Source organism: Orcinus orca, chromosome 13 (genome assembly GCF_937001465.1).
Source record: "Orcinus orca chromosome 13, mOrcOrc1.1, whole genome shotgun sequence".
Lineage (NCBI taxonomy): Eukaryota > Metazoa > Chordata > Mammalia > Artiodactyla > Delphinidae > Orcinus > Orcinus orca.
In genome coordinates, this window is record NC_064571.1 from 90,661,587 (window position 1) to 90,687,236 (window position 25,650).

Genomic DNA, 25,650 nt, shown 5'->3' on the forward strand with positions numbered 1-25,650 from the left:
CCCCCTTCCAGGTCCTCGGAATAAACGAAAAGGCCGTGACCCTCAATTACTGATGAGACTCAATTATTGACTACAGGCGTGATGTCAGTCCTGAGACCTGATCGCTGAGGTCCAGGGTTCTGAGTATTAGAAACCCATTCCTGTAAGATGAGCAACTCCATGGGGGGAAGCTCCCTTTGGGGTCCAGCAGCTGGGGGTTCTGAACGTGCCAAGGAGTCTCTAGAAACGACAGGGGGTGTGAAGCGTTGAGCTCACCAGGAAGATGGGACGTTAACCAAAGGCCCCCCGGGAGCAGAGGGTCAGGGTGACGCGAGGATGGGTGCGGGGCCGGTGCTGCGCCTGAGTCACAGAACCAGGGATTCTGCAGCTGGGCGGAGGGGAAGTGGCCCGAGGGTGTCCGGAAGGTCACCCAGCTCAGAGGCCAGAGAGGACGGGGCCTGGGTCTGCTGCTGGCCCACGGTGGCTTCCACGTGGTCTCTATTAACTGCACACATTTGAAAACCGAGCGGTGCCGGGTCTGATTCCTAAGACCTGGCAGATGAGAAGCAGCAGTGAAGGGTGGGGACGGAGTGAAGTCCCCCAAAGGAAGCCCTGGCTCGGCTCTCACCCCCAGAAACATGCAGATCCGGCCGCCAAAGGCCTCAACGGCTGTGCCATTTTTAACATAAAAGTTCACCTTTTACTTTCCTAATTTCCCCAGAGTTTGCTCTTGAGGGAGGGGAGAGAAATGAAGAGTAAGGTTTTTATCCAGGGATGACCTTTTTTCTCTGAGAAACCTTTGTAAGAACCTTTACTCCTAACGAAAGAGACTTTCAATATAATCATTTAATGTGACCAAGAATCCAATATCCCCGAATCTCCACCCACAGGTGTTCAATACCCTCTAATGTGTACGAACGGTCACCCCACCTTCATTATCTGGAGCAGAATGAAAGAGCCAGAAAGGCTAACACTGAACAAAGTAGCTCTGGAGACAGGTGGGTTTGGACGCCGGTGCTCTCTACTGGTTCCAGAAAAATAAAGAAGCAGCATCTCCAGCCGGGCCCATAGGAGCGGACGTTGCTGAAAAGTGGGGACTTACCACCTGCAAACCACCATCCAGGTGAGGCCTGCCAGGCCACAGACGAGCACGGCGCCCAGCACGATGGAGACCATGGACGCCCGCGGGAGCCTCCCGGAGTCTGGAGCAAGGACAGAGCCAGCCGGTGAGCCTGCCCGGCTGAGGGCAGCGGCCAGTGCACCCTCCCAAACCCCAGCCCCACCCCCAGCCGCAGCCCGAGCATCCCTGACCCTGGAAACCAAGTTCCTCTGGGTAATTTTCCTTCCACGGACCTCCCTGCTCTGCCCCGTGGGCGTCCCTCCCCTGCTGCCTTTTCTGTGCTTGGAGTTGAGCTCCACGGACCTCCTTGCTCTGCCCCGTGGGCTGTCCCTCCCCTGCTGTCTTTGCTGTGCTTGCAGTCAAGCTCTGCTCTGTACTGAGCTCTCCTTTTCCTACTGCAGGAGCTTTAATAAAATGTCTTGCCATTGTAACAGGTCCCAGTGCATAATTTTTCTTATGACTGCTTATGAAATAGATTTCTTAGTATTCTTTTCTTATAATTTTTCTTACAGGAGCTGGAAGCCAAGTTATGATTCCTAGATTTGCAGCTGAGTGGCTGTGTGACCCTGAGCAAGCCACTTACCCTCTCTGTTCTGCACATGGGGATCAAACTTCGTGCTTCCCTCCCGGAGATAATTCACGGGGGGGTGAAACTAGCTGAGGGTCTGGAGCCAGCCCGCCCCGCCCAGTGTTTCACAGCGGTCCTGCGTCTCAGACACAATCTAGCTTCAGGTACAAACCGGCTGGCTCCCTGTTCTCACCCAACATCAGAGGCTGTGGCAGCGCGGACACACATGGCCGGAGGGTGACCCTTCGGTCATCCCTGCCTGTATGTCGACACCCCCTCCCAGCCTGGATGCCCGAGGGCCGTGGTCTCACCCACGCAGGTCCTGCCGTCCTCGCCGAGCACGTAGGGGTCGGTGCACTCGCACTGGAAGCCGCCCTTGGTGTTCTTGCACCGGGCAGACGCGTGGCACGGGGGTTCCATCACGTCTTCACACTCGTTGATGTCTGCACACACGACGAGAGGTCAGGGACAGCCTCCTGCTTCCCTTCCCCACGAGGCCGGTCCCTCCCCAGCGCTGTCCCGTGTCCAGGAGGCAGAGGGACATCACCCCATGTCGGGGCCGCGTCTCCCCTGGATCCCTGCACCTTTGAAAAGAGAACGTCCCCTGATGTCCTGCGGGCATTTCCCTCCCGCCCCACTTTTGCTCACAGCGGCCCTTCGGCCGCTCAGGAGACAGCCCAGCCCGTGGCCACCCTCTGCCCCGCTGGCCTGACTGCTTCTCCTGGCCCGTCCCCAGTGGCTGCCTCGGGCCCGCAATCCCTCTGGTGCCGGTGCCGATCCAGACTCAGTTCTGTTCGTTCAAATTCTGCCAGGTGCTGCGAGGGCCCGAGGGTGAGGCAGGTCCCCGGAGGTTCAGGCCACACAGGCCAGCAGCCTCGCTCAGATGCGGGCACGTGGCCCCCCTGGAGGCCGCTGGTGCTTTCCACACTGCGGAGGACTCCACCCCGGGCGGGACTCGAGAGTGGGTGGGAAGGAGGCGGGTGAGGGCTGGTGGGAGCGAGTCCGCCCACCCCAAGCGGACAGCTTCCAGCCACACAGCCGGCTCTGGGCCTGGGCCTCCACCACCGCTGGGAGAACACCGGCCGTGCCGCCGGGAGCTGGGACCTGACACCCAGGACCACAGAGCAGGTGGGTGTGGTGAGTCCCCCCAGACAAGGAGCGTGTGCGGTCCCCGCGGTCTCCTTCTGTCGGAACCCATAACCACGACCGGACCCCAGGTTCCTGTTTCCAAATAACACGCTATCTTTTCTGGCCAATTTCAGGAAGGAAGCAGCAGAATGTCAAAAGAAGAAATATGTCCTGAATACATGCCGTCCAACCACATCACATCAGCAAACGTCACACGCGTGTGTCCTCGTAGGTGGCCCTTGTTCTGAGGGAATGAAGTGAACGTGGGCTGAGCCTCTGCCGCCGGCCGAGCCCCTCACTCCATCCTGGACACTGGACTGCAGGTAGGTGTGTAAAACAAGGCAGGCTCCTTCTCTCCTGGCTCTGGAGGCCTGAAGTGCAGACGCGGCCCCGAGCACACTCGGAGGGAAGCATCGCTCCCGGCCTCTCCCGGCTCCCGGGGCTGCTGGCCGTCTCGGCTTCCTCCGCCTGGCTGCCTCTCTCCCATCCTCCGTCCTCACGGGGCCGTCTTCCCTCTGTGCCTGTCCTCCTCCTGGAGGGACACCAGTCCTCCTGGACCAGGGCCCACCCTGATGGCCTCATTGGAATTGCACTGCACCTGCAAAGACCCTACTCCTAATAAGGCCACATCTAAGGTCCTGAGGTCTAGGGCTTCAACATACCTTCTGGGGGGACAGAATTCAACCCCTTTCACTCCACGGTCAGGTTCTTCCCATCAGAAGCCAGAGCAGGGACTGTAGGGTCTGGTCTCCTGGTCCGGGGAGTCCACCCAGAACGTGTGGCAGCCCCACACGGGTGGTGAGGGCCGTCTCAAGCCTGTGTGCCCCCAGATCCCCACGTCAGTCTGCACCGTGGCCATGGCTGCTCCTACCGGGACAGGTTACCTCCCAAGGAGAGCTGAAGACCACACCCCCGGGCCCAGCTACAAACGTCTGCACAGTGTTCCATTTCCCTAAGCACATGCGTGCTGACAGCAAGCCTCACGCTCCCTGTAGGTGCAGGAACATGTATTTGTGCTCACTTATTACAGAACCTCTCGCAATAACTGCAGCGAAAAGCCACGGACACATTGCTTTTTATCCTTCTGGATTCACGGCTTTAAAGCCCTCGAAAGAGACTCATTACACTCATTTGCTAATTATGTTTTTTAATGTGATGATTTTGGGGGCTAAGCAGGATTTGAGCAGAGAAGAGAGAACGAGTCTCCTCAGATTTTGTGGATTAGATGTTCAGTTAAACGCTGTTGCTGCCCTTTCTGCAGCCATGGACGTGCAGGTAAGCGATTGCGCTGAGGACGGGCTGCAGCCCTTCCGTCTCATCAATTCACAGCGGCAGTGAAGTTCCCTGCCTGCTACATCCAGAGTCATTTTTTTCTCGCAATTCTTGGCTTAGAAACTTCTAGTAGAGGCATAGATCAGGCGAAAAATATCTGTGTAAAGGAGCGAGCCCTCGTCCTGCTTCCTGTCATATACTTACGTTAAACATATTCTGCCTTAATTATCGATGTGTCCAGACAAACACACTGGGTTCTATAAACAGAGTCAGTACCCTCCTCCCTGGTCCTATCTCGCTGTGCCCACGTGACCAAGCTTAAGGAGCTCCTGTCTCCATGGGACGCTTATCAATGTCGAAATAAATAGGACCCCCTGCTTGTTGGAAAGTGGGTTCTCGCTACCCACACAGCTCTGTAAGTCGCCTTTTTACTTAGTGATGTGCTGACACGTGCCTTGCACATGCTTTCAGGGCGCGGTTAGCTGCTAGTATGAAAAATTACATTAGAAAAAGACAGGAGGTGGGGGAGCTGACTGGGCGGTGGGAGGACGTTGGGAGTAGAAGAGCGCTGCTGGCATTGTTCGGACCATCGCTAGGGCGCAGAAGGCCTCCCTCGGGGAGAGTCTGAGCTGGGCGTCGCAGCGTAACCAGGGGCAGCGGGTGAGCCCGCGGCACTGACCCTCCTTTACTCTCCAGTTCTAAGCTTTTCTCCTTTATTATTTGTACCTTGTAGACCCCTAGGAATAGAGCTTCGGGGTCATAAATAGCTAAAACAAGTAGCCAGCATGATGCAGCATAAAAGGTCCAGGGGTTTATTCAGTAAAGACGGAAGGCACACACGTGACGTTTACGCCTGGAGCACGCAGGGCTCTCACCCACCCCCACCGCCTGCCCCGGGCTCGTGTCCTTGCCCTGCCGACACCAGGACCACAGCCCTGGGTAACAGGGATGTTTCAATTCTGCACCAGCGCTAAGTGGAAACAGCACTAAAAGCTTCCAGATTTGTCCTACTTTTGCTCCTGCGGGACCGTCTACAGAACATAAGAATCGGCAGCAATAAAAGAGGCGGTTGACGGACAGAAGAGGCGCGTCCGGACGCCACCGCGGTCCAGGACGGTCGGGCTCCTGTCACGGGAGTCTCCTGGAACGTGACTCTCTGCGCGGCCTGGCCCGGCCCCCTCTGCTTCAAGTCCACTGTCGTTCACGCCCAAACCCCAAGGAGACGTGTGAGGTGCCCGCTCGGCTACAGCCCACGTCCTCCTAGTGCAGACCTGGGTGCGTGAAGGCTGCCCTACCGTCTAACCAGGGCTCTCTGGCCCAGCATGCTGGTTTTGGCCGTAGATTCCCTCAAACCCTCACTTTCCCGATGAGCTCCCTGTGCCATCCGCCCTCCTCCAAGTGGTGGCCTGGACGTCGCCCTGGAGCCCCTCCTTCTTTGCCTCCTTGTCCTTCCCTCTCACCTGGAGGGAGCGGCCGGGACCTTCCTGAACCTGGTGCCCCGGGCTGAGTCCTGAGGTCCTGGGGCTCCGGCCTCTCCTGGGCTTTTCCTGTACTCTTCCGAGTCTAGAGGCGGGTGTGGCCTCTGTAACTTTCCAGGACCCGTTTTGGAGTCCCCAGAATTGAAGTGAAAACTTTGTTACTGTGGTAAAACATACATAACATGAAATGTACCATCTTAATTATTTGTCAGTGTGCCTTTTGGTCGCATTAAGTACGATCACGTGGTCGTCAGCTATGACCGCCCTCCATCTCTGGAATTGTTTCATCTTCCCAAATCGAAACTGTAGAACTGAACAAGTTGGGCCTTGTTTTCATTTCTTGTAAACCAGCCCGATTCTTGCATGAGTCCGTCTCCTGCTCCTCTAGGGTCTTCCTCGTGCAGCTTAGAGGGAAACGTGAGGGAGCTTCTCCCAGGGGACGAGGGAGGCTTCCTGCTTCTGCTTGCCTGGTCCCGGTTCCGGGTCCTCCCAGGTGTAGGCAGACTGGGGCCCAGAGCAGGGAGGAGGGTGAGGTCTCCCTGGAAACGGGCCACCACAGGTGGGGGGCCTGCTCTACTGACGCCTCCTGTGGAAACACTCGTGTTTCATTGGAGCATTGGCTCTGTGAGCCCCTTCCTACAGGCCTCCCTGAAGCTCTAGCCTCTTCCTCCCCCTGTCCTTCCCTGGTCACCCTGCGGGCGTGTCGTGAGGTGACCGTCTGGTACTTCATTTTCTAGAAAGACATCGACTTAGGAACATGGGCCACATGGAGGGGACACTTTACTTCCACGCAGAGAGTCCCTGGAAGATGACACCTTTGGTTGAATGACATTTATGTATGTTTTCATTTGGGGTTTCCTTCCAGTTTTTCTTTAAATTGAAGGATAGTCGCTATACGGTATTATATAAGTTACAGGTGTGCAGTATAGTGATTCACAATTTTTAAGGTTATTTACTTTTCAAGGACATTTATTCTTAATTTGTATTTAAAAAATGCAGACTCCAGGGTCAAGTCACGAAAAGACACCTGTTAACGACTGACCTTTACAGACCGGAGGCTGGGAATCCCATCCTCGGCGGGTGCAGGCAACTTGCTCCGGCCCGTGGAGCTGGAATCCATGGCGACAGGAAAACACCAGCACACGCCTTCCGGACTCCTCACACAGCAGGAAGTCCCCGTCCTCCACTTTGTCCGGGAAGCCACAGGCATCCTCTGGGCCAGGTTGACAGGTACATACAGTCAATGCCGGACCCCCTTCTTCGCCCTCCTCTGGGGCTGCATCCCCCGATTGGCCTCCCAAGGGGCTCACGTCAGCAATCTCCTTCCCTCCAGGTGGGACACAGCACGGTCCCCTCTCAGCACTGACCCCCTGCGGCAAAGTCACACCTCTAACCCTTCCCCATGTATCGGCCGTGACCAGGCTTCCCCACCCACCACGACGAGACCCCTTTAATTGAGGGCGGCCACGGTCCTCGCTGCACAAGGCAGGCTGGATCTCAGCCCCTCTCCTCTTCTGACCCCAGGGGAGCTCACCGTCGGCCGACCCTCCCGAGGCTGGGACCCGAGACACAGTTGCTCTGCTGGCAGGTGCAGGCCAGTGTGATCCCCGGGAGGGGCCGAGGGGGGCTTCGCCTCAGACCTGCGCCTTCCCCGCCGAGGAGGTCGCGCCCGGGACCCAGCAGGGCGGGAGGCTCTTTCCTCCCCCCGAGGGGATTTGAAGCAGCTTCTCTCAGAAGCTGTGACCCCCGGGAGACCCTGTCCTTGACCTTGTAGGAGAGACGCTCCCGGTTCGCGGCTACCTGGAGGCGGGGCCTCCCTCCACGCGCCCAGGTTCATCCCCGGGATGCTGTCGCACGACTCGAACTCCTGGGGCCACGTCCCGACCCGGAAGGCATCGCGTGGCACGCGGGAGAGGCCGGTGTTGTCGCAGATGACGCGGGACAGAGAGTGCCGGCCCAGCTCCTGCCTCTGGGCTTCCGTGAACACCGCCTGGTTCTCCCACCAGAACCTCCAGGAGGACAGACGTGAGGACACGTGAGAGCCCAGTCCCTGCCACGCCGACCACTCCTGCCCACCCTCTGTGCCCACGCCATGCGGCACCGGAGGCCGGGCGCGCCAGGGAAGGAGAGAGGCCCGGACGGCGCCGGGAGGACTGTTCTTTCCATTTCGGGACCCAGTTAACCCGCTCGGCTGCCCTGATTTTCCCTGGGTGCAGAGCTGCCTCTACGACAAGAGTGACGAGGACAGAGCCCAGCCTTCAGGAGGGCTCTGCGCCTGCCCTGCAGGACGTGCCCTGAGGCCCCCTCCCCGCAGGCTCTCCTCTGGCCCCGTCGCCAGGGGAATTCAGCTTCTGGGAAACTGTCTCACTTTCCTCCCAAGAGGCTGCATCGCTGGCAAAGCCCACAGCTGCTGACCCGAAGGCCACAGCGCGCTCCTCTCACCACATAAAGCCCCCTTCCAGCGCGGGAACGCCGTCAGCACCGAACAGCCCCTGCGTTCCCGCCTATCCCGGGCACCTACCGGTCCCCGTCCCTCAGGTTCCTCATTTGCTTTCCGATGATGCAGGCGAACAGCGGGCCGGTCCGTGCCCCGGGGAGGACTCTCTCGGCTAAGCCCCCGAGCCACACGTCCACGTTAGCCGGGTGCCCGTACAGGTCCAGGATCTTGTCGGCCACGCTCCCGTGGCTGGTGGCGGCTCTCAGGTCGGCCCGGGTCTCCAGCCTGGACAAGCCGCAGAATTCCCGCCACTCATTGTAACCTGTGCGGGGAGAGGGCCGAGGCCGCCCTACTCGGGATGCGGACGTTCCCCACCCGCCCCGCCAGCTGTGGGCCATCGAGACCTGGGGCTCTGGCCACAGGGTCCCCGCCTCAAATCCAGCTTGCCGCCCCACGGCCTGCAGACCTTCCTGTCGGAATATTCCAGCACGGGCGGCAGGGCCTTGTGGAGAGTTTGCTCACAAACCAGCCAGGCAGCATGCGTGGGGACCAGGCTGAACCCTACACACCCGAGTGCGTCACACTTTTACCCACTTCTCGTCTCTGCTGAGCAGTGAGGCCAGCGCTCACCTGCCGTATCCACGTTCCCACGGGAGCGGCCGGAGCACAGGCGCCAGCACCCCTCCTTCCACACAGACACACATACGCACAGGCACACACACGCACACACACAGGCACACAGGCACACCCACGCACATCCACGCACACGCACAGCCACACACGCACAGACACAGGCACACACACGCACAGACACAGGCACACAGGCACACACATGCACAGCCACACACACAGCCACACAAACATACAGATGCACAGACATACAGACGCACACACAGACACACACACGCACAGACACACAGACGTACACACAGACATACACACACGCACACACGCACAGACACGCACAGACACACAGACATACAGACACGCATGCACACACACAGACACACAGACATACAGACACGCACATACAGACCACACACACACACACGCACACGCACACGCACACACAGGGAGAGCCACGGAAAGGACCACGTCTGTGTGACCCTGGGCTGCAGCTCCCTCCTGGTCTCCGGCTTGCTGGACCGCTGGTCCCCCATCCTCTCCCTCCGCGTCCCACTGCTCTCGGGGCCCGCCTCCTCCAGACCTCCAACCCTCCTCATGGCGCGTGAACCCTCGCCTTACACGCCATCTGGGTCTGACCAGAAGCTCGCCAAGGCTCCCCGTCATTTCCTCTCTGGTTATGTGCTCTGCCGTCCACGGTCCTTTTGGCAAGACTGGGTCTCGTTTTATGCCCGGGGCCTCAGACACAGCAGACCCCCGACAGAAGTACCACATGAACGCATGGACACAAGGAAACGCATTATGCCCAGGCCAGCTCCCTGCAGGGCGCTGAGGCAGCGGGACACAGAAATCTGGGGGTGGGGGGCTGGCGCTCAGACTAAACAGAGCTAGAGGAGAGGAGGCCTTATTTCCAGTTAGAATGCGAGGGGTACAGAGGCTTTCAAAGCCGTTTCTCAGACGTTGGCAGTAGGTCCGAGATACATTAGAACAGCAGCTCATCTGGCAGCTCCTGCAGGAAAGGAACCAGGAGGGCCCACCTGGCAGGCCGTGGTCCCGGCCCCTCTGCAGGTTGATGGATGCCAGGTCCAGGGTCCCCGAGTCCGACAGCACAAAGAGCCTCTCTGTCAGCTCCTCGTTCATCAGCTGGTCTTGCACCTGCAGCTTGGCTGGTGTCGCCAGCAGGCCCCTCATGATGGGGTCCACACCACCTGGAAACAGCACAGAGGAGGGCTGCGCTTTCTCAGGTGAGTCTTGGGGAAACAGAACAGATCGTAAACTATGCTGGTTCTGAACAAAAGCCTCCCATAATCTCAGGAATTCACCTCCAGGGCTTCCCAAGTTTCCTGGGCCCTTAGGGTGCTGCCTCGTGGTGGATTCGCCCCGTCAGAGCCCCAGCGGGCCAGACCGTGACGTGTGTCTGAAGGAAACCAGGATGGAGCCTCAGGGGCGGAGGTTTTGTGCTTGTTTTTCAGCAGCAGAAACGTCACAGTTGAAGGAGGTGTTTGCTGGGTCTAAAGCCTAGACCAGTGAACAAGCCCCAGCCTGGCTGAGGGAGCCCGCGGCCGTCCCTGGGAGTTCTGGAGACTCAGAAACCCCAGCAAAAGCGTCTGATGAACAGGATCACTTTTCAGACCTCTGTGGATGCATTTATATTCTCCATGCCCGCTGCTGACCCGAGCACCTCCGGCCAGCGGGCAGGTGACCGCACACCTGGCTCCCCCTCCCGAGCGTGGCCCAGGGATGCGCACCTTCCTCAAGGAGCCGCCAGGGCCGGAAGAAGGCATCCCGCAGCGGCAGGAGCCCCAGGCGCTCCTGGAAGCGGGCGTCCAGCCGCCGCACCAGCGGGTGCACTGTGGCGTGTCCAAAGCGGAAGGCGGCCGTGGAGAACACGTTGGACACCGTAGGGTCCACGGCGGGGTCGTATCCCCTGTAGGGGCCCACGTGCTGCCCGAAGGCCTCGGGGCCCAGGATTTTGGGGACGTAATCCCGCAGGGTGATGATCTGCGGAGAAAGGAGAGTGGGTGGGAGCCGGGGCAGCGGAGCCCCTGGCTGGATGCGGGCTCAAGTCAGAGCGATGCCGGGTTGGGGGGCTTCTTCCCGCACAGGTCTGGGGGCAGCTGCACCTCCAGAGCTGTCACTGGGGGTCTTGGCACCTGGGGGCACAGGGCAGCAGGGGAGCAGGTGCAGGAACACCCCCTGTTCCAAAAAAAGTCCTGAGCTCTCGGCTTCTACGGGGCTGTACAGGGCACGTCAGAGACGCCCCCAGACACCCTCCAGGCCAGGCCAGGCCACGGAAAGTGAGGGGGACCCTCAGTGCGTGAAGACGAAACAAGGAGGCTGCTGCCCCCCTGCACTCGTTCAGAAACATGAAAAGGTTTCTGTCCAGCAATCAGCCCCCTTCACTCCCACTTCACCCACGAGCCCCCCGTTAACACCAGGACCTAAAGCAAAACTCAGAATCTAGTCCCTTAGCTGGGTTTGGGCATCAGAGGCTGAAGCTTTAGACCAAGGTGAGTTGCACCCCATATCCCCCGCTTCTCAGCTACGTGACTCTGGGAGGTTGACCTCTCTGAACCTGTTTCCTCTGCTGGAGAAACCTCTTCCTTTGAGTTTTTGTGAGAATAAAATATATACATGGGTTTATATATATTAGATACATGGTATTAACTATAGACATTCTATAGCGTACATGTATATATTATATACTGTATGGCTTTATACGTAGCAGACATATGGTATCATATAGAGACATTATACGGAGAAGATGCATATATTGTATATGGTGTATACATCCATGCACGGATAACCACCTGTCCCCAGGTTTAAAGGACATGATACAAAACCTAAAGATCATATACGGTCGGAATGGCTTCCACGAATTAAAATGTAAGCAGGGGCCGAGATCCCTGTGTTATTCCTTTTTTCCCTTCTGAATTGTCTGGTATTTAAGAGAATATCTGAGTCCACAAGCCACATCTAAATGAGGAATATAAACCAGTAGGAAAGATTCTATCCTGGAGGGAAAGGTCTTACATTTCAGCTTATGAGTGTAGGAAGGGAACGTGTACCATTCTCAGAAACAACATGAAGGTGACAACAGAGCATCTGCGTCCTTGTGGGCCATCCCTTCCAAACGACGGAGTGTGTCTTCTAAGTGCACAAGCCGGTACTTCCCAGGCCAGCGGAGGCCGCGGCCTCCAGGTGAAGGGCCCAGGGAGCCCCTTGCACCGCTGCGTGCCGTCCCCGCCGAGACCCGGGCTGACTGGAGCGGGGGCCTGGCACGTGCCCGACTGGCATTCGGGTAGAGTTAGGACGTGATCACACAGAAGCCGCCACCACCTCAGATGCTGCAGCTTTTCCCACCACCGGTCGGGGCTGCAGCCATGCCTTCTCCCCAGCCCGCGAGGGGACACGGCAGCGACTTCCACTCCCACCAGCGCTCGGCTCTGATCCCTTCTGCCCCCAGCAGACGGGAGATCCTCTCTCCTCTCCGCCAGGGACGCGAGACAGCTTCACGCTCCAGTGGAAACTGTTTAGTGGTGGCCCCTCCCCCGTTCCCTAACTCAGGCTCCACTTGTGATCCCGGAGGACGCAGAGCCTGCCGTCACAGGCTGGCAAGCCTCCCCTCGCCCCCGAAGCAGCTGCTTCAGAGAGCGGAGGGCGCCCTGCAGTCCACCCCACACATCGTCCCTGCTCGACCTTGGAGCACAGCCCCCATCACCAGTCTCTCGCGATCTGATCTGAAATGTAACTGGAGGCGATTTTGCCAAAAAGCCTGGATCTCTCCCCAGGGCGAGGGCTGCAGCACTGTTTCACTCTGATCGGCGGGGCTCTAACCCGCCTTTGGAATTGCCAGGACGATGCTGAAACCCTCGTGGCGGTTCCTCACCCGCCGCGTGCGCTGGGACAGTCACGGTCCAGCGAAGCACTCCTCCCTGCCCCTCCCTGCCGCTTCTCAGGGCCGCGGCCGTACTTATTATCTCACTATTTGAGAAGCACAGGAGACACATGACGTTATTTCCAGGCCAGCAGGGGTTCTCAGAATTCTCGAATGCAAGCACCTCTAACGTACGAGTCTAGGGCCGCGTGCACCCAGATAACCACCCCGCCTTCCCCGCTGCAGGGGCACACAGTGGTCATGGAGCCTTTTCTCCGGGAGGATCCACGTGGATCTGAGATCCAGCCACTCAGCTCAGGCCCCGGCGCCGACTGAGCTCTTGTGCGTTTAAAGAAAGTTTAAGGGACATCCCGGCTCTCGGGGAGACAGCAGGGCAGGACTCCCGGGATTGTCCCTGGGACCTGGTCTTCGCTCCTGAATTCACATTGTGAAGCACCTCTTAGAGCCAGGCTGGGTCCAGGTGCCCGGAAGCCATTAAACAATAGGGAATCTCTGTCTCCCTGGAGCTTACATTCGGGGGAGTGGCACAGAGGGAACCAAAACAAAGCATAGCTGGGTGGTGACGGCAAGCCGGAAAGAGGCATGATCCCGGGACTTATTTCACCAGTGAGCCTGCTGAGGGGGAAGGATGGCTCGGAAGTGGGGACATCATCCTAACGCGTCCTGACTGGCCAGGCCACTCTGTTCAAGGGGGTCCGGTGAGGGCTGACGGATGAGGTCCTTGACTGTTACTGCAAACCATCGCAAGACTCCTGGCCATGCTGCACTCTAATCCCCCTTCACAGGTCCCTGTGCCTTTCCTTCTTTATTTATCAATCCTGTGTGTTCACATCTGTCAGCTCGTTTACACTGAGCTGCAGTGTTCATCCAGGCAGCAGGCAGGCTGTTTGTGTATCAGATGCCCGGTTTATAGTCTACCCGTCTACGTACCGCGCCAGGCAAACACGCGTGCACAGACACACACACACACACACACACACACACTCCACAAGCCCGCTCATCCAGGGCCGGGGCTCACCCAAAGCACCCTGGTATTAAAACACTGACGTCCTTCCTCGGCGGAGGAATCACAAGCCCCAACTGCTGCCCAGCCTCTCCTGGACCACGTCCGAGTCCCCTAACCCACCAACATCTATGGGGTGGCGCCGGGCACAGCAGGGCTCTGTAGCCTCTGCTCTAACTCCTGGGTGGCTGGGCCACAGTGGACCAAAGGTGGGCAAGGGACAGGCAGTGCCTGGGGATGGCCCATCCCATCATGTGGTCCCTGTGAGAACTCAGACAAGACCCAACCTCCTCCTTTGTAAAACAGGACTTACAGGGTCACTGAGGGGATACAGGGATGCTCTCAAGGGCCTGCTGTAGCGCCCAGATCAGAGACACATGACTAGCAACCACTGGTTTAAAACAAGGCACTCCACCTTCATAACAGCCCTGTGAGACCAGCGGACTTAGTAAGGTTATTTGATGGACGTAAGGAATTTTTCCAACTTTGCTCCATTATAATTGGCCAACTTGACACTCCTCCCAGTATCCTCTGAGTCAAGATGAAAAATATCATAATAAATCCTTACTTTAACGTGCTAATTTGCAGATCTCATACAGATTGTGTTTCTTTTCATTCTCTCCAAAATATCAAAATACCAAAATCACTGGTGGACACCCATCTGAAAGGGTCGCCATGAGGACTACATGAGTTAGAACCCTCAGAGCGCTTAGAACGGTCTGGATATCCGGGGAAGGCCGGAGGAGCCGTGCCTGTTACTACTGCGGTCAGCCTCCTGGTGGGATAATCGCCGCCAGCCCCTGAGCAGACGAGCAGCTCCCACGGGACCGCCAGGGACCCAGGGCTTCAGACGGGAGCGAGGTTAATCTCGACGCAGGGCGTCCACCCACAAGGCTCTGAGCGCCCAGGCGGGGGGCCCACCAGACCGCCGCACCCACCCTCGCGGGGCGCCCGTGAGGCCCCTGCACGCACCTGGTGCAGGGCGCCCACCACCTTGCGCGCCTCCTGGTAGGCGGTGTCCGCGCTCCAGTGCGCATTGAGGGCCTTGAGCGCGGCGGCCAGGCGGTTGTGCTCGCGCAGCCACAGCGTGTGCAGGGCCGCCAGGGCGGGGACCTCGCTGGCGCGGCCGTCCCCGGCCAGGAAGCAGGGCGCGCGGGCCCCGGGGGCGCCGGGCCGGGCCGCGCAGGCCGGGGGCGCGGGCGGCGGCGCGAAGGGCAGGAAGGCGCGGCCGGCGTCCCGGTAGCGCGCGTTGACGAGCAGCAGCCCCTCGGCGCTGGTCCAGTTCCGCAGCCGCTGCTCGGAGGCCGGGGAGCTGCCGTACACGGTGGACGCGTCCAGGAACGAGGTCAGCCCGTTCATCTGCTGGCGCGGGTTCGCCCAGGACACGTTGCCGAAGAAGGCGCCTTGGGTCCCGGAGCCGCAGGTGGGTGACGAGCGGTAAAAGGGCAGACAGGTGGCGCCCGCGGCCGGCGAGGCGTTGGCCTGGAGCTGCGGGAAGGGCACGGCGGGTCAGCTGGGGTCCTGGGCCCCCTCCTCGGAGACGCTAGGCGCCCCGGGCCGCCCACCTCCCTCCGGCACCGGCCTTCCTCTGCCAGCGCCCCAGGGGTCCCGTCCGCTCTTCCGCGGGCAGCCCTTCTCCTTCCGGGGTCTCGGCGATTAGACTGGTCGGAATTGCCTTTGCTCTGACTCATGCGGCCGTGTGGTGGCGCCCACTTCCCCCGGCCCCCCAGGTCTTCCTTTTGGTGTGTTCTGCCTCGCCTGGGGGCCACCTCTGCGGACGCCAGGGGTACCCCGCCTGCTGGCTCTCCTTGGCCCACCAGGAAGCCCCTCCTCCGGCCTGTCCGGCCTTCCTAGCTCAGGGCGCCACATGCGGAATCCTGGCTGCTCCGCCAAGGTTTCTGGAACAAACGTGAGTGAAGACCCCAGCCCCAAGCAGTCTCTGCTCCTAGGTGGAAAATGCCCCTTGCCAGCCTCGGAGATATTTTCTTAGGAAAAGTAATTAAAAACCCTGCCTGTATGTCTCTTACGTTGCAGGTCGGAGGGAAAACCAGAGCAATATTAACAGACAACAGTTCTGCAAAATCTCTGTCGGAAGTTCACGGTGCCTGCTCTGAATCTAGCGGTTGTATCCCCAGTGGCTTGTCTGTTAGGCACGCACGTGCGGCCGAGATTCAGGTCAGAGCGCGTTCTCTGCTTCGCTGTTTGTGGCAGCGGAACAGCAGCAAAACTGGAGGCGACTCCAGTGCTCATCAGTAAGGAAATCGGGTTAAACAGGTCAAAACGCAAACGCGGTGGGATAGGGAGGGTCATGAAACCCAGCCTCTGTCCTTTTAATGAGACAGAAGTGTAAGAACTATTGCCAAGTGACCCAGACCAGGTTCAGGACGTGCGCACAGTAGGACACAAAAACTGTAAGGTATAAGCACACACACACGTAATCTTATACACATATATGTGCAGACAACGTCTGGCAGGAAACACAGGAAACTCATAATGGCTGTTGCCCCCTGGGGACAGGACCGGAAGTGACTTGTGTCTGAGTTCTGAAGACAGCACTTCTTAGTTTCATAGTAAAAATGAGGAAGTTTAAAAATTCTACCTGTATGGGAAAACACGGGCTTCGGTTCTCACAGGTCCGCTGGCAGTCGGCCCCGCCCCCGAAGGCAGCGTGGCTGGCGCTCTGTGGCGTGAAGGCCAGGTCGTGGTCAGTGTACTGTCCCCACGCCATCAGGAGGTCAGAGTACTGGGCGTCCTCCGTCACAGCCTCGTTGGAAACGTGGATGACCTGCCTGCTCACCTCCCGGACCTGGGCGGACAGACCAGCTGTCATGTGTGGGAGGCCGTCCTGCGGGGCCGGGGGAAGCAGACCCCTGGGGTGCGGTTAGCCCGGGGGCTCAGGGCTCCGCGCTCATTCACAGGACGCTGGCGCTCCTGGGGCAGGCTGGGGTCCCTGGGGGCCCCCCGGCTCTCCTCCCCGACGTGCACGGGTGGTGATTTAGGGCCGAGTCGTAGTTTCCTCACTTGTAAACAAACATAAAAATGCTGACCTCTGGGGACTGTCGTGGGGGTTACACTGAGTCATCTAGCGATTAGTGCCATTTAATGCTGGGCCTAGAGGGGCAGAGCCCTGAGCCCGAGGCTTGTTCCCAGGCCTTGAGGCCCGGTGGCGTTTGCCCGGCCTGAGTCAGAATTGCTTGGGATCGGTGACTTTCTCCTTTCCACTTTTTTGTTTCTGAACCAGGACGTCTACAGCTCAACTGTTATCCCGTGCCCGTCCCACCATTGCATTTTGGGGGCAGGCTTGCTTTCTGGTTTCATAGGCCCCAAAAGAGGGGAGTTTTGCCCCCGGAAGGGTCACACCCAGAGCTTCCCCATCCCTGATTCAGATTATTCAAAGGATGAGATTTGGGGGTCTGAAAATGGTGAGATTTAGATCAGGTTTGGGATTTTGAGTTGATGCTGTGGCGGGCTGAGACTTCGGGGGGCCTTGGGATGGGGGTACATGCAGTTTGCGTGTGGAATGGATATGACTTCTGGGGTCAGAGGGGGACTGGTAGGCAGAGTAATGGCCCCTGCAGATGTCCATTCCCCCATCCCTGGAGCCTGTGAATACATCACATGGCAAAGGGGACTTGGCAGACGTGGTCACTTTAAGGACCTCGAGATGGGGGTGAGCCTGGATTCCCAGGGGTCAGATCTAACCACATGGGTCCTTAGACTCTGAGACCTTCCTTGGCTCAGGAGAGATGTAACTTCAGAGAAGAGGCGCAGAGAGACGCAGCCTTGCCGGCTCCGGGAGGGGGGATAAGCTGAGGAATGTGGGTGGCTGCCCCCGGTTTATTCACTGAAGCAAGCAGTCGAATTGGGGACAAATGATGCAGTTTTGGACCCGAGTGCTCAGTAGATCAGGTATGAGTTTGTTTGGCAAAGGATTTGCCTCTGGGAGTAGGTAGCAGTTATCATCTTTGCCGCTTAAATGAGTGAAGTAATCAATTATAAGTGTCTTTGAACGTGTCTAGTCTTGTACCTATTTGTAAAGAGTCGAAAGCTGGATGAAGGTTAACTCTGTGTTGCTCCACTCGCTGGCTGAGTGGCTCTCATCGATCAGGGCCAAGTGTCCGAGCCATAAGGGGAGGAGCCCTTCTCCACCCCACAGGGGCCGGGAGGCCCATCATATAAGCGCCCGCCCAGGGGCCGGCCCGACTGAGCGAGGTCTCATCAAAGCCTGGCTCCCTCCAAGGTGAGGGGAGGTTTGCTGCGTTCTGGGAAACCAGCGGCACTCACCGGGGGCAGGGGGAACCCGTTATACAGGAAGTGTGGGTTCCAGCCTCTGGGTTCGCTGATGCCGTCTTCGTAGGCGGGGGGCAGCCACCTGGCCAGGGCTGTGTTGGCGGCTCCCCACCTAGGGTGGTCTCTGTGGAGACAGCGGGGCTCCGTGTTTGAGTCGAGGAGGGACGAAGCAGCAGGGCCGATGCAGTGAACTGTCCCCAGGGACACAGTGGAGCCGGCGCCCCTGGGGTGATTGTAGAGGGCGAAGCCTTCTGTCCAGTGGGGACCATACGCCCCCGTGGTGCTGAGATGCTTCCCGGGCTGTAAGGGCGCAGGTGGTCTCGAGGGAGCTGACTCCCAAAGCCCGCATGCACGTGCCCTCCCTCCTCAGCACCTGAACCTGGGGCGTCCTGCCCATCCGTGTGTCTCCCACCTTCGCTGCCCAGTTTCCCTGCTTTTCCTCTGAAGGCTGCATCTCACTCGGGAGCTCACCATGGGCACCTCCCTGGGGCTCCAGACAGAGTCACACCTGAAACCCTGCCGTGCTGAACATGCTCCTATCAAAACTCCTACAACCACCTGGGCAGGATGCCCTTTCCTGTCACCTGTATTTACCTTTAGGACAAAGTTTCTGCTAGAAAGTGGAATCTTTGGAACTTGCTGAAATGTCCTAAATTCAGAAGTGAGATGGTTGTATTAATACATTTATTTGAATCAAAAATAAGTCAAGCTTTTTCTGAGAGAAAGTATCAACAAGTCTCACTTGGTTCAGGGATTTGACAGTGAGCATGGACTCGGCCAATTAAGGTAAATGGGAATGTTTTCCATAAACAGACTGATCTGCAGTTTCCTTCTATTGGTCAAAATATATTTTGACGAAAATATAAAGTGCATCTGATGAGGCAAAGTTGTGTCTAATGACATTCTGATTTTACAGCCTACTCACAGTGGCCTCTCCCGTTGCGGAGCACAGGCTCTGGACACGCAGGCTCAGCGGCCATGGCTCAGGGGCCCAGCCACTCCGCGGCATGTGGGATCCTCCCGGACCGGGGCGCGAACCCACATCCCCTGCATCGGCAGGCGGACTCTCAACCACTGCACCATCAGGGAAGCCCTTCAGACTACTTTTGAGCATGACTTTTGAGTCATGCAGGTGCCTCTAAGTCAAAGGGACCAGTATCAATAGGAACCAGTGTGTCCCAGAAATGTTTCCAGCAATGAGGAAATGAGAGACAAATGATAGGTAACTAGTACTTGTGAAAATCACATATGAGTAGTAAATATATACGTATGTGATCACGTATGTAAATGTATAAAATAAGTACGTGACTATGTAACATTTAGAAAATACAAGAATAAAAAGCCTAGAGAGAATACGTAAAAGTAAAGGACTATGTAAAAGGAGAAAATAAAATACTTTAATCATAAAATAGCCTACATTTAGAAGAAAACCATCAGACAAATTAGAATGGAAATGTTAGTTCAAAGACAAAAGAAAAAAAGGGGAATTTTGTGTTAGATAAAAATTTGTTCTGTTTTTAAAAAATGGATTATTTGGGTACAAAATTGTTGTGGTGTCCAAGGCCCCTCGGCCTTTATCAACACATCCCTATGGCAATAATAGCCATGGGGGTGTTTGTCTGGTGGTTGCAGAATCTTCCAGAAAGAAAGGAGTGAGGCTGGAGTTTGCAGGTGGACAGGAGACAACTTTGCTGGGTTCTTTGAGGTCACGTAGCAAAAGCATTTGAATTGGAAAAGATTGGGATCTAGGCTTTCTAATATTCTTCCCCGCATCTGATGTGTAGACACAACATTTAGGGAGTGAAGTCTACAAGAATCATGGCAAGCTAAAGGATTTTTAAAACTTTTAAAGTATTTGTAAATGTAAATATTGAAGAATTAGTTGCTTTGTTTTGACACTAAATTATTTTGTACCATTGGAGACACCACGTCCGCCCACCATTCTTGTATAAATGGGGCTGGTTTGGATGCTCTGTCCAGAAGCAAAGGAACCACGGGCTGCCGAGAACCGTCTAAGCTCTTGTTTGAGGCAAGAGCCCACAGTTCAGGCAGGGACACCCCGGGGTTCCTGACGCTGGAGAAGAGGGACTCTGTGGCTCACTCCCAGCCCTGCCGCTGTGTCCAGGGGCCACTCAGGAATGATGAGTAGCAGTAGGTGGTGATGGTTACTTTTGCACGTCTGAAGGGACAGTAAGTGGGGATCATTCTAGTTTTAATACTCCGTTGGTCCCCAGCACAACCAAAGTGGCGTAATTTGCAAAACCATATGGGACAGTAATGCATTTAATCAGCTGCAGTAAGTCAGCTTTAACACGGAGTTCTGATCTGTTACAGTTGGCCTGTCTTCATTGAAATTCCATAAAGTGAAGCTCTTTCACTCAATTGAGAATAACGAGAATGCTGATTTAACTGCTCAGGGGACTGGGTTTGTTTGTTTGTTTGTTTGTGTTTTTTTCTGATTGACGGTCATGCTTCAGCAGCTCCCGGGACATCACATGGTTTCTGTGACCGTCTCACCCTCTGGTCGGGTCAGAGCGCAGCCTGCTCGGCAGGACCCAGGGGCACCATGTGGGGACCTCGCAGCCACCAGGCGGGGCCCCCTCCAGGCTTCCGGCATCGCTCTCCGATGCTGCTAGGCCGGAGCAGAATAACCGCGGCGGCCCCAGAGGTCAGCTTTCACCAGCACGTGCTTCCTTGAGTAGATCTGGGTTGACGACCACATTGGAAATGGTCGCAAGGCTGACGACAAGCAGGGGACACGTCTCTGGAGGAGAGTTTCACGAGGGAGCCAGGTGTCTGCTCCCCCCGCGGCTCCACGTCACTGGGATTTGTTTGAAACACCAGCTGCTGTCTCTCAGACACCAGGCAGCTGAAAATCTGCTCTGGGGGCTATTTTTATAACAAGTGGTTGTGTGGACATTTGAGGTTGGTGTGGGCAGGTTCTGAACTAGCAAGTCTGAGCCTGCAGAGAGAATCGGCCACCTTGGGGCCGATTCTCAGCGGCCCTTGTGCCTCATTTATAAAACAGTTAGCGAGGCTTCAGGGTGGTATCACTTGAGTTTTCTGAGCAGGTATGCTATGTTTGGGGCAGAAAAAAAGTATGAAGTCCCTGCTGGTCCTTTGGATCTAGTTGCTGTAAATACTGTGACACAAGATTCAATCGTCATCACGGAAGGAAAGAAAGGGACGCGGCCTCCACCCACAGTTCCCTGGAAGGTGCGTCCCCCAGAGCCCATCAGCAGGGGGCATTGGCTGCCCCCTCCTCGGAGAGCGGTGGGGTGACAGCAGAGAGCGGAGCCGGGAGGGGCGCCATGGGCAGAGGAGACCCCTGACCCTGGTCCTGCCGTCCATGACCCCACATCCACCTGCAAGTACAGTTTCCCCAGAACACGGCACATGGGGCCCTGGGGGCCCCGGGGGCCCAGAGGTGGTTGGGGTCACCTGGAATGTTTGGGGGTTGCCAGAATGGACTGACCTTCTGGAAAGAGCGATCAGAGTATGAGACGGCCTGAGTCTGTGGTTGAGAGTGGACAGCAAATACACAGAAAAAGAAATGGAAGAAAGTTGGGATGACCTTATGATTAGCATCGCTGGTAAAAGTGGTACCTGGTTGCCAGGGAGCTGAAGACTTTTAAAATCTGTGTCTTATTAAAGATACACACAGGAGTATTGGAAACATGGGCGTAAGGAAGAGGCTTGACCACTTCTTAATATAATGGAGTCAATATTGTCCACTTTCTTTAATGAAACCTCAAACAATCTATGGGGACTCTGCCCTGATGACACCTGTCATGTTCCAGTACAACTTACAGGTGAGACCGAGGGCACTGAGGAATTACCTGTTGTTGCAGGCGCCCGTGATGAGCCTGTACTTGTTTGCCAGGCAGGTGTTTGGACATCTGGGGGGAAGCATGTAGGGCTGGCATCCGGACAGGTTTGCAATCGTTTTCAGTAGATCTTCTGATAAAACATCTAAGGAACAAACACCAAAGCTTCAGCCCTCGATTGTAATAACAAACCTACCTGATGGGGTCAATGTTCTAATGTGATCGGGATTCCCACAGAAACCTCCTCATTCTTTGCAGGAAGCCCTTCCTTCTCCTTGAAATCAATCCTCTCTCATTTAACCCCCTTGAGTGTCCTCGTTGCTAGGAATGTGGGGTTTAAAATTTATTTTTGCTTTGCGATCTTTCAGAAAAGCAGTTCTGAGAGCTCTGACCCCAGAGGTCAGCACTTCTCAGAGGCACCCGCAGCCTCGCTCGCGGAATCTCCAGCGTTTGCCGTGCCGCTCTGCTGAGGCTGGGGGCCCACGCCCTGACCTCAGAAGACGGTGAATCTTGGCCTTTATCCTCCCCGCAAACCCTACCTCAGTCAAGTTTCCTAACAGTATCCACGTGTCCATCTACAAAACCCTTCTTTTCTCCTTCATGTTGATGTTTGGTTCCTTCTCATAAATCTTTCTAGGTTAGGGCCCCAGGAAACAGTCTCTTATTTTTTGCCATTTTTGTTGCTGTTTATTTGACAAATCAAAGCAAAGACCACTTTCTTGTCTGTTGGTAGAGGGAATCACTGGTTACTCTCCAAGATGGTTTGTATAAATCTTCAAAGATAATGCCATAAAACTGGCCAGATCCCGATGAAATCAAGATAGAAAAACACTGGAAGACACGCATCCCGTTTTCAAATTAGAGAGAAACAAAACTAGCTTAATTAATATTCACTGAACAACCTCTATGGAATGACTGTATGTGGACAGTTAAATGAAGCTTAGACTACAATTTTTATTTAGTCGATAGAGAAATACACATTCCTTAACAAGGTGAGGCTTTGTACCAGGAAACGCTCAAGCACATGCGAGAGTCTAACAGACAAAGTCCATGAAAAGAACCACAATGGGACTTCCCTGGTGGTGCAGTGGTTAAGAATTTACCTGCCAATGCAGGGGACATGGGTTTGAGGCCTGGTCCGGGAAGATCCCACATGCCACGGAGCAACTGAGCCCATTTGCCACAACTACTGAGCCCGTGCGCCACAACTACTGAGCCCGTGTGCCACAACTACTGAGCCCTTGTGCCTAAAGCCCGTGCTCTGCAACAAGAGAAGCCACCACAATGAGAAGCCCGCGCACCACACCAAAGAGTAGTCCCCGCTCGCCGCAACTAGAGCAAGCCTGTGCCCAGCAACGAAGACCCAACGCAGCCATAAATAAATCAATAAATTTATTTTTAAAAAAAGAACCACGATCATAGCTATGTTAATACAAAACCAATGTTAGGAAACATCCCTAGGGGAGGGGTGCCAACATTTGACTGTAGATACTGTTTGGTGACGAACTGATGGGGAAACATTTGGATCCTTTCCCTTTTACTAATTCTGAAATTTCTAGATTGGCTATGCTGATAGATGAAATAATAGAAAACATCCTAGACTATGGGGTTCTTCAGTTCTGCACCACAGCCTGGCCCAAACCCATCAGTCAAATACACCCACAGACTTGGGCAATGGCCTTGCGACTGTACACCGTGAACCCGAGCCCGGCGGGACCTCTGACAGCAGTCCCTGCTACCGGCGTCCCAGCTGCACCGAGACAGGACCGCGGACCAACAGTCCTTAGAGACAGTTTTCAGCTGCTTCAATAAAAGCATTTCAAATGGATCTTTGGTTGCTATAAAGTTGATTAAACTTAACTTCTAAGTTTAGTATCTGAGAATTCAGGTTAATCCCGATTTAGCTGAGTCTGTCTCATTCTAAAAGCTAAGTAAATCAGCATTAAACTAATCTACAGCTAATTGGGAGGAAAAACTCAGAGACCAAGTAGCTCATGGTACCACACTGAAAAAAGTCTCCATAAGTTCATTAAAAATAATCTTGTTTTTTAATTCCTCATCATTGGACTTAGAAATATGCCTAAGATCGAAATCACTTTCACTCAGTATCTTAACATCATCAGAGCCTTTGCTGGGATGCAGCTCGCCCCGCGTGTCTGCTGGTTTGCCTGTGGCCAGCCGAGTGGACGGCCAGTGCTCCCAGAGGCCTGAGCAGGACCCTGAGGCAGTTTTCTCAGGAGACGCGGGGCTGCTGTCCCTGTCTCCCTGGAACACACTGCGTCCCACAGAAGTGAGTTTCCCCCAGGTTTTAACCAGGTCGGTCGGGGCCTTGAAAGTATTCCTCAATCATTTCTTACCACAGAGCGGGACACTTAGGTTATCGAGCTGCTTCTCCAAACCCCATCTGAACAGCAGAGAAGCAGTGATCTCCCAGACTAACAAAACCAAGCTACGGAGCCTCTTAAGGAACCGCTCATTTGTCCTGTGAACGAGTGGGCATCGCGCCCTGCGGGGACTCCCCCGGCCCCTGCGCAGCCCTGCCCGGCCCTGACCTGCCCCCTCCCCCGGGTGCTCACCTGTGGGCGGCCCAGACGGTGCAGACCCTAGGTGAGCCCTCCTCATTGCCTCCTGCACCGACACCTCCATGATGTCCGCCGCCCGGGACGCCGCGCGGCTGGTGGGCTCAGGGAGTTTGGAAAAAGACAGAAGCTGTGACGGAGAAATGATTTCTCTTTTGTGGAGGTTTCTGGGCACAAAGAGGAGATGTAAAGTCAATTATTCTTTTATGGTGTTTGGTAATTACTTACTAATCAATCACATGCACCTTTACTTAGTACCTGCCCGGCGACAGGCAGGTGGGGATTCAAGGACCCCGTCCACAAGGACCGTGGGATTTGGTGAAGGGATGGGACCCAAGTGTAGACGATCTTCCAGTGTTGAAAGGTGAGGAGAATGACCGATGTTTGTCTTTTACAAACATGCGTAGCCAACTCATTTGATCCTCATAACAGCTGTGTGAGATCAACCTTGTCATCGCAGTCCAGTTAGTGAGTGGGTTTGCTAACGTTGCCTGTACCTGTACCATACATTGCCATGAAAACCATACAAAGTTAAGTTGGTTTCAGAACCCTTTTGACAATGGCTCATCTGTGTGTGTGCCGCTGATTCATTCTTCTTGGTCACTTTGTAATATACTTTAAATTTTTGTTGAGATAAGGCCGTCTCACTTTTTATGTTGACAGTTTTTCTAGCTTATTGTGCAATACTGATTTTTAGTGTTATTTAAGGGTATTTTAAGTGCTAATTAATGTTTCACTGAGAGTATTACTGTGGATAAATCAATTGATTTTGTAACTTGAGAAAACAACCCAGTTAGACATGAGGGTTCCAGCTGATGGATGGGGCTCTGAGAGCCAGCAGCCTGTCCTGGTCCCAGGCCAGATGTGCTGAGGCTGCGACCCTGCTGTGTCCGTGTCAGTCACGCATCTCACGGCACAGCTGAGCAGGTGACGGAGCTGCTGTCCTGCTGTGGGCGCCCCTCACCCTCCCGCCCCTCTGTCCTCTCACGAGGGTCCCCGGCCTTCGGGATTCCAGCATCTCCCACCACAGGGGACCCACCTGCCCACCAGCATTTCAGGGCCCGGGGACCCCTGGAGGGGCAGGACCCAGGTGGCCTGTGCAGGAAGCTGCCGTCACCTGGTGGCCCCTGCAGGGTTGCACCACTGAGGCCCCAGGAGCCCGTGTGAGAACCAGCTCTAAGCCTAACCTGAGAGCTGTGGGGGCAGAGCTCAGGGGCAGGACACGCCCTACCACTCCTCTTGGGTTTCTGGTTCACAGCCCTGAGGTCTTGGGGAAATGGCCCAGTTGTGCTTCAGTCGTTCTGCCAGCTCTGAGCAAGTGGATCCTTCACACGTTTCCCTTGTTACTAACAGCCTGGAATGTGCGGCGCCCACGGAGCGGAGGTGGCGTGCAGGTGCCGGCTGAGCACTGACCCACGTTACTCCACGTCTGCAGTTACTGCTCACC

General features: G+C 55.9%; 1 protein-coding gene across 3 annotated transcripts in view; it reads right to left on the minus strand.

Annotated features, from left to right (window-relative positions):
- Positions 1-1,077: 1,077 nt before the first annotated feature.
- TPO (thyroid peroxidase) overlaps positions 1,078-25,650 on the minus strand; it is a 32,139-nt gene continuing 7,566 nt past the window's right edge. Inside the window, exons 3-14 of one of the 3 annotated variants that reach the window (XM_004274920.2) lie at positions 24,201-24,370; positions 21,637-21,769; positions 17,792-17,921; positions 16,107-16,313; positions 14,480-14,995; positions 10,355-10,607; positions 9,644-9,814; positions 8,067-8,304; positions 7,346-7,554; positions 6,588-6,758; positions 1,979-2,110; positions 1,078-1,181 (exon numbers count right to left, since the gene is read on the minus strand). In XM_004274920.2, coding sequence (XP_004274968.1) covers positions 1,078-1,181; positions 1,979-2,110; positions 6,588-6,758; positions 7,346-7,554; positions 8,067-8,304; positions 9,644-9,814; positions 10,355-10,607; positions 14,480-14,995; positions 16,107-16,313; positions 17,792-17,921; positions 21,637-21,769; positions 24,201-24,370 — 2,434 coding nt within the window. The remainder of the gene's footprint in view (positions 1,182-1,978; positions 2,111-6,587; positions 6,759-7,345; positions 7,555-8,066; positions 8,305-9,643; positions 9,815-10,354; positions 10,608-14,479; positions 14,996-16,106; positions 16,314-17,791; positions 17,922-21,636; positions 21,770-24,200; positions 24,371-25,650) is intronic. The other 2 variants (XM_004274922.2, XM_004274921.2) reach the window with 2 other exon arrangements.